Below are 8,458 nucleotides of genomic sequence, written 5' to 3' on the forward strand. Positions count from 1 at the left end.
TGGTTGTGAGCCACCATGTGGTTGCTGGGATTTGAACTCTGGACCTTCGGAAGAACAGTCGGGTGCTCTTACCCACTGAGCCATCTCACCAGCCCTTCTTGACACTTCTAATATTTTATGGGACAGATAGGTTTGATCCTAAGTGACTCCTGAGGGTCGTTCTGAACACAATACTTGTTCCTGGCTTTTATTTGAACTTTTGTTTTATTGTGGATTTTTAAAGTGGCCATCAAATTCTATGCTGTGCTGAAAGTCTAGTGTTATGATAGATACTGTGGTAGGTTATAGGTTCACTTTGTATTTATATATTCATTCATTTATCCATCCATTCACTTCTGATATGCTAACTGCTCTACTTAAGGACAGTGACCAACCATCGCATAAACAAGCGTAGGACAGGAATGGATTCATCTACACAGGTAAAGTCCACGGTAGCCCAACACTGGCATACGGTGGCTGGGTGTGTGTGGCTTCATTCTGAACGCTGCACTTTGATGCTTCCCAAACTCTAACAGAGCATAGCAGGAGAAGGAGGTTCCTGCTTCAGACATAGCAGGAGGAGGGGGTTCCTGCTGCTCACCCACCTAAGCTTCAGGCTCAGTGGGAAGCACTGATGAATAGAGACACATTCAGAAGGAGATTGTTTCATAATCTGTGAGGCAGAAACTTTCAGATTCACTTAACTCATCTGCCAAAAGAGTCACAACAATTGGGTAATAGAGGTAGTTTCATGGTTGATAATTTCTATTATTATCATCATTATTATCACCATTCCTCTTATTATTTTCTGTGTATAGGTGTTTTGCTTGCACGAACACCTGTGCCTTCAGAGGGCATTGGATCCCCTGGAACTGGGCAGCTGACTGTGAGCCTCCTTATGGGTGCTGGAAATTGAACCTGGCTCTTCTGCAAGAGCAGCAAATGCCCCTGAGTAGTAATCCATCTCTCCAGCCCCATGGGGACGTTCGAAATGATCTGATGACAATTTTCTTCACTCATGCACACAGTGGTTAGTCTGAGGAAGACTAAATTATCTAATCAATGTTGAGTAATATTAGGCGTCAGGAGAACCTTGATCATTATTAAACAGCAGAAGGAATGATCAGTCATGATTTTTTTTTTCATGTTATAGAGATAGTGTCTTGCAGTACAGGGATGGTATGCTAGAAAGAAGCTCACAGCAACCCTCTCGCCTCAGCCTCCTGAATGTTGGGATTACAGACATATATCACCACCCCTGGCTTCAAACTGGCCACATTCACATCACAGACTGATTTTGTTTGCACAAACAAATGTGGTGGAGTTTGGCGAAAAGCTTTTTGGTTAAGTTGGAAGTGGACATATTTAAAGCTGGCAAACTGACCCACATTGGTTGTTTCCTCCCAAAAAAGGACAGTAAGAGATCGTAAATAGGTACGTTCATAAAAACAAGGAATATGAAGGAAAAGTAAGCCAACAGGAGATTTCCACACAGTTCTGAAGATGATGCGTGCTCCTCCCAGTGGCTTCTGCTTCACTTCCTGCCCTGACTTCCTTTGGGGATGGACCATGGTGTAGAAATGTAAGATGAAGTAACCTCTTTCCTCCAAGTTCCATCTGGCCATGGCGTTTATAACAGAAACAGAATCCTAACCAAGAGTGGTGGAGGGGGCAGTGGCTGAAGGGACCAGTGGGAGTCACAGGTGAATTCTCACAAAGGTTCAGTCGTTCTAAAAACACAGGGTGACCTGAGCTTTGGAGATGCCCGAGGCCACCAAAAGGGGACTGTGTCAAGGAGACTCAGATCTCCTGTCGTGATCCTGGAAGCACAAGGGAGAGTCGCGCAGCTGAAAGGGGGAGGGGGTGGAGAGACAGCGGCAGCTGGAGCTGTTGGGTCCCTTGCTGAGTCTTTCCTCACCTGTCTACAGACCTTTCTCTCCGTGCACAGAGAGTTAGGCCATAAAAATCCCCTCAGAAACTTGTAGCGGTGCCAGGTGTGTTTGCTGCCTGGTGGTGGCCTTGCTGTAAGGCACTCGGTGGAAGTTACCTCTTCATGGGACTGTATCCCAGAGTCAGACAGTACACAGCTTTTCTTTGGGCTTTTTAGTTCCTAATAGGAAAGAATTTCACATTCCCTGTTCTGCCTCTGGCAGCCAGAGGGAAAAGTTGGAAAAGCACGTACTCATGATACACAGGAAGACAGGAGACGGAGCCCTCCAGGAAAGGAAAGAGTGAGAAAGGCTGCAGGGTGGCTCACCCACACCAGGCCAGACACCATGCGCCTGCTGAATGCTCCAGAGTGCAAGAGGTCCCAGATCTCCTGATAACTACAAGCTCCAAGGGAAAGACAGCAGGCCCACCAGTGAGCAAGCCCATTCCCCACCCCCACGAGGTTACTGAAGAAGTTCTCATGACCTCATTCGTACCTGGGAATGCAAAGTGAAAGGCTGTAGACAGAGCAAGGAGGCTCTGCCACAGGGGCACCAGAGCAAACTCAGAGGAAAGGGAGGCAGAGGAAGCCAAAGAAAGGCAGGGAAACTCTGTAATAAAACGACACCCTCAAAACCAGGAAAGCTAGTGTAGCCATGGCAAAGTCACAGAATTGTATTTTAAAAATAACCAAAACTCAGAGTTCTTAAAGTAGCAGAGGTGTGATGATGAATGCCTGGGAACTGGGCAGAGGACACAACACTTGAAAACAGCCTGGCCCATATGGCAAGGGTCAGGCCAGTGAGGGCTGCACAAGGAGACCGACCCCCAAAGTGAAATAAAACAAAAAAGAAAATACTGTAAATCCTCAAAGAAGACTCAGGACATAGGACAAGGTGTCCCAGGATGACAGCCGATCCATAAAACAGATCATCTCCATTGGATCAGGAGGGTAGGAGCTCTGTAGGCTTGTTTGCAGGAAGAAGCTGGAATGGGATATTTGGTCTTTTGGAAACTAAATTTTACAGTCACTTGGTAGATTTGTTATAGAACCATATCAGGATAGGTTCGTAATAAATTAAACAAAAGGTAAAAAAGGAACCCACCACACTACATCAGTGTTCTCTCATTGCCACTGAAACTCGACCAGATACATACTTCTTAGTCTCTAACCTGAGGAGGGACCATGCTGGGGGCTGGAACTGGAAGCAAAAGAGGAAAGGAGTTAGCAGCTCATAATGAGTAGCAAGTGGTCAAACCACGATGTATATGCATCAGGAGATGCACACAACAGGGGGCAAGCCACAGAGCCACCCGCCCACCCACTCACCCGGTGGAATGTGACTGTCTCTAGAGGAGGGAAAAAGAAAGTAAGGCACACACGGATACCGTGTTCAAACTGTGTTAAAAATACATTGTTTCTAAAAAGTACATGTATGGGTGCTTATGTTATTATCTAAAATAAAATAGAATTGTTAAAGTCAGTTGCTAAGAGTGGAAATAAAGAACAACCAAACCTAGTCCCGTAATTTAATTCCCCCAAACCATGTGACCTGCAAAGGTTTAATACAGAAGTTGTGTCAAGTCTGACAGCTCCAGTGCTCCAGTGTTGACTTGACATAAATGTGGCAAAGCTTTCCATACCCTCCTGTATCTCCACCACGCTCATGTATGGGCTAGATTCCTGTCAGAACTCCCACAAATACTTTACTCTCATAGCAGCGGTTATAAATGACACCTGGCTACTTCGCACTGTTCCGGACCAGAAGAGAACCCACACAAACAAGTCACTTTCATCCTGCGTTGTTCCCCTGGCAACCATATTAAACTGCAAGGATAAAGAGCCTTTGTAGTAGCTGCTTCTATTGAATTACAATGTAAATGTTGTTGCTTGCCTAGAAATGTCAACGGCCGACAGGCTTATGGAACAGATGCAGTTGTTCTGCAGCGCAGGAATCTCAGGCTGCGGAGAGATGCAAGAGGTGTGCCCGGGCCATCTTAAGAGTCTATTCAACCGAATCTCCTTTCTCCATTAAAGCCTCGCCGCACTTCATAGATCCAGTTCAGGAAAGGTCGCTCGACTATTTGAAAACTGAAAACGACCTGCTATCTTCTATGCATCAGAGCAGGAGAAGAGTTTGTTGTGGATAAGAATGCTAACAACGCAATTACGCAAGAGACCCGGCAATCCGTTCCTTTCCCACTCAGCATAGCTTAACTCTAGTTCCCTGACTCTTCTGCCCGCCACACAGTTTTCGTCCTGCGGGTGTCAAGTGGCAGGTGGTGAACTGGCCATTTGGTTCCGGGTGGCTTGTTGATTTCTGGGTTCAGCACTCTGTCGTCCTTCGGTTTGACCCACGGTACCTAGTGTCTGTAGTGGCGCTCCCCGCTCCGTCTCTCCCATCACCTCTACCCTGCCCCTAGTCAGGGAAGAAAGCCAAAAGTGGGTAGAAGTCAGCTCGCAGAGTCTCCAGCGTGCCACCGCTCCACTCAGGTAAACTTCGCAGTGAGTGACCTGCACTTGGAGAAGGGCCTTACCTGAGCGCGCCTCTGCCAATGGCAGCTCACCTGAGGGAGCACCGCAGCCAATCACCGCGCAGCTCGGCCCTCGGGCTTGTACCCTTTAGTGAAAGAATTCAGCGCCTTGCGAGAAAGTTACCTGTGGCCGCCCAAGTCCGCCACTTTGCGCTCTGTGTCTGCCCATTGCCGCGATCCGGGAGGACTCCGCGCCGCCGGGCCGCCTCCGAGCGCGGGCCCCATGTGAGGGCTCCCTCCCCCCATCCCACCTTTCCGGCTAGGTGAGGGCGCGAGCGAGCGGGCGAGCGAGAGTGGTGAGGGGGGACGAAAGCAGAATTACCTGTAGCTCTTGTTCTGCCATCTCGGGCGCTCTCACACACCTTCACCTGCACAGACTTGAAAGTCCAGTTTCACCAGAGGCTGAGGCTCCAGGAAAAGGGGAGCGAGTTCATTGGATCAAACATGTCACAAGAGTCGGACAAGTAAGTGGGTCGCACGCGCCGGCGGCGGCTGCCGCTGCCCCTTTGGGCTGATGGCAACTGGTTTGTTGTGTTTTTGTTTTTTGTTTTTTTTTAAAGTCGCTATTGTTGGATTTTGATTTTGTATTTTTTTTTCCTCTCTTTTTACTTTTTTCTTTTTGGTGGATCCAGACCCTCTCGGATTATTTCTACCCCGATTCAGGGGAGAGACCCTACACGAACGTGAATGTTTAAAACCCGTTTTGGGGCCTTGCAAGTAAACGTGGGTTTTCTTTGCTTCCTACCCCGACGAATGAGCTCAGCTCCCACTGCCCCGACCGACGGACCCTTGGGCACTGATTGAGGTTTTGGCAGATGGTGGCGGGAGGCCTGTAGTTAACCCCCTTGCCTGGAGGTGCTCCCCAGCCTCAGACTTCCTGGGCCGGTTGGAAGTTCAGTCGACTTCCTTCGATTAGGCCAAAGGGCCTGCTGGAAAAGCGGTCTGGGCCTCTTTTGTGTGCGCTCAACAAAGGCCTTTTATGCGATTGCAGACACGGCCATCTTCCCCACTGCGGCGACCCGGGGTGCATGTGCGCCCCAGCGCGGGTCCCCGACGGGACGGAGGCGCGGGCAGGCCGCGATGGCGGGTCCGTGGGTGTGCCCGCGCCTCGCTCGCTCCTTCCCGCAGCCCACGCAGTGGCCAGCCACCTCGCGCAGGTGCGGGACAGGACCTCTCGGGAATGGGGGACTGATTTTGAGGCCGAGTACGAAGGGGTGCCCACACTTGGGCCGGTCTCCCTGCGCCCCGACGTCTCTTGGCTCATACGCGTCCGGTGACCGCGCGGCCCACTGTACGGAGGCCGCCACCTCGGGCGTGGGGCTCGATCGGCCTTCGCCGGGGCTGTCGATGGCAAGGGGGTGGGGGAGCACGGTGGAGCACCGGGACTCCGGGCTCTCTGCGTCCTCGACCGGAGCTCAGGCCTGCCGGGAGCCGCGTGAGCCGCGGGGCGCGGGGCCTGGTCCGTCGCGGTCCCCGCCTTGGGGACGGCTTTGTGCGAGCCGGGGGAGGTGGGGCCGAGGGCGGGAGCGGGAGGGAGCGGGAGGTGGGTCCCGCTGCCCTCCTTCCATTCGGTGGCGACACTTCCTTCCCCCTCCTCCCGGGGCGTCCTAGGCCGGGAACTGGCTGCGTCCTATTGGAAAGGCTCAGAGGCCGCACTTTTGCTGCCCCTGGTAACTTAACCCGGCTGGTGTGGCCATTCCAAGGAGACCTTCCTGAGAGTCTTGACCGAGAAAAGCACAGGACCAGTCCCCAGGTTGAGGACCTGGAAGGGAGGAGGGCGGAGAAGGAAAGCCTGCCTAACCCGATTTTGGATGGGCATTGTCGCGATGCGGCCGATGTCCAGGACGCTTGTTTTCCTACTTTAAAACTTACTACTCTGTCGCCCTTTAAGATTTATCTGCGCAAGTAGATACCGGAATCAAAGAACTAGTATTAGGAACTGGGCCAGGAGCTAGAAAGTTTAGGGTTGGGAAAGCGATTGATTGTAGGAGATACTCCCACCCACATCTTGACCTCCACTTTAGCTCTCTTGGTAGTGGAATTATTACCTGAGGTTGAAAACTCATATAACCCAAATCCAAGACAACAACAACGTTTTGTTTTTTCGTTTTTATTTTGGTTTGTTTTGAGTTTGATGTGTAAAAGGGTGCACAGTTACTTTAATTGCACAATTAACACTCAGTTTGCTTGCTTAGTTCTGTGGCACTGCATGAGTCAAAGGAACGAAGAACGAATGTGCATGGGTATTTATTTTCTCCAAGTTATACTTAGCACCAATAGGGATAATTTATTCACTATTGAGTCTAAGTACTGAGTACTAACAATCTGGCTTAACGAGTATGTATTACCTAGTTTTTATGGCTAATGTCTATCTAGAATTACATGAGTATTTGATGAAAGTAGCTTTTATCTAGTGGTTTTCAGGATTTCATTTTGCATCCTGAGAAAACCAACTAAGGAGTTTTCTCCTTAAAACTGTAAGGAAACCAGGATCAAACCTCCCCTGCTTTCTCTGCTCAATCAGTGGGTAAGAGCACTGACTGCTCTACCAAAGGTCCTGAGTTCAAATCCCAGCAACCACATGGTGGCTCACAACCACCTGTAATAAGATCTGACGCCCTCTTCTGGTGTGTCTGAAGTAAGCTACAGTGTACTTATGTATAATAATAAATAAATCTTTGGGCTGGAACAAGCAGGGACTGAGCGAGCAGAGATCCTAAAAATTCATTTCCCGACAACCCCATGAAGGCTCACAACCATCTGTACAGCTACAGTGAACACACATACATAAAAATAAATAAATAAATAAATAAATCTTTTTAAAAAATTAGAATCTGAGATCCTCCCCCTACCCCTTTGTCGTCCCCCCACCCCCCATCTGTCAGTCTTTATGGTTTTCCTGGCTGTGCACTCTGTAGAAGAGCTGGTTTCAAAGTCAGAAATTTGCCTGCCTCTGCAGCTGGAGTGTTAGGATTAAGGTAAACTCCATTATGACCGCCCAAGATTCCATTTCTTAATGTTAATTGTCTACTATGGCCCCTGAAGGGATGGGCCGGTGTTGATGAGGCATTTGATGGGGTTGGGACTCATGAGAAAGTGCTTGTATAGCTGAAGCTCAGGCACCTGAGCATGGGAGAGTCCAGGAGCTGGGCTTACAGTGTTTCCGGGTAAATCAACCCTGGGAGGCCTGCCTGTGTTTTCTGGCAACACTCCCCCAGAGCAAACTTTTAGAGATTAAATTCCAAATCCCAGTGAGATATAGGTAATCGTTTTAGATTGCATAGGAAGGTTTTTCTGGTTAGAAACTTTGCCTTGAAGATGGATCTTTTTAGTATTTATATCACTGTTTACATATATATATAAAAAATATATATATATATATATATATATATTGTGTGTGTTATTAAAGCTTGCACACAGATGTCAAGCTGTACACAACTTGTAGTCGTTAGTTCTTTTCTTCTACCCGTGATTGCTGTTGGTCATGGCAGGAGCACTTTTACCCCTGAGCCATCTTACAGCCCAGCGTCAGCCTTTTGATGGTGAACTTTTCAGATTGACATGATCTGCTTTGTATGTTCTACAGTGCTGATGTTATCATTCATTAAAGCAAAGAAGAAAAAAAAAAAGGACATTTTGTCTCTGTATGCGTTTTAAAAGGTTCTGTTCTCCTATCTTAACCTTTTATGACAGTTGATGATCTTTGTCAATAAGTATATTTGTAAGCAAGACTCTGTTTGGTTAAGAGACTCTTCTGGGAGGTCTGGGAGATGGTGGCACACAGCTTTAATCCCAGCACTGAGGGGGTCAAGACAGGTGGATCTTCAAGTTTGAGGCCAGCCTGATTTACAGAAAGAGTTCCAGGACAGCCAGGGCTACCCAGAGAAACCCTGTCTGCAAAAACAAAAACAAAACCCAGCCGGGCAGTGGTGGCGCACGCCTTTAATCCCAGCACTTGGGAGGCAGAGGCAGGCGGATTTCTGAGTTCGAGGCCAGCCTGGTCTACAGAGTGAGT

General features: G+C 48.8%; 1 protein-coding gene and 1 pseudogene across 3 annotated transcripts in view; one reads left to right on the forward strand and one right to left on the reverse strand.

Annotated features, from left to right (window-relative positions):
• LOC110310805 overlaps positions 1–4,668 on the reverse strand; it is a 52,244-nt pseudogene extending 47,576 nt beyond the window's left edge.
• Grhl2 (grainyhead like transcription factor 2) overlaps positions 4,537–8,458 on the forward strand; it is a 132,188-nt gene continuing 128,266 nt past the window's right edge. For 2 of the 3 annotated variants that reach the window (XM_021183428.1, XM_029470167.1), the window contains exon 1: positions 4,537–4,907. In XM_021183428.1, the coding sequence (XP_021039087.1) occupies positions 4,888–4,907 (20 nt within the window). In that variant the 5' untranslated portion in view covers positions 4,537–4,887. The remainder of the gene's footprint in view (positions 4,908–8,458) is intronic. The other variant, XM_029470166.1, reaches the window with a different exon arrangement.

Source organism: Mus caroli, chromosome 15 (genome assembly GCF_900094665.2).
Source record: "Mus caroli chromosome 15, CAROLI_EIJ_v1.1, whole genome shotgun sequence".
NCBI classification, from domain to species: Eukaryota; Metazoa; Chordata; class Mammalia; order Rodentia; family Muridae; genus Mus; species Mus caroli.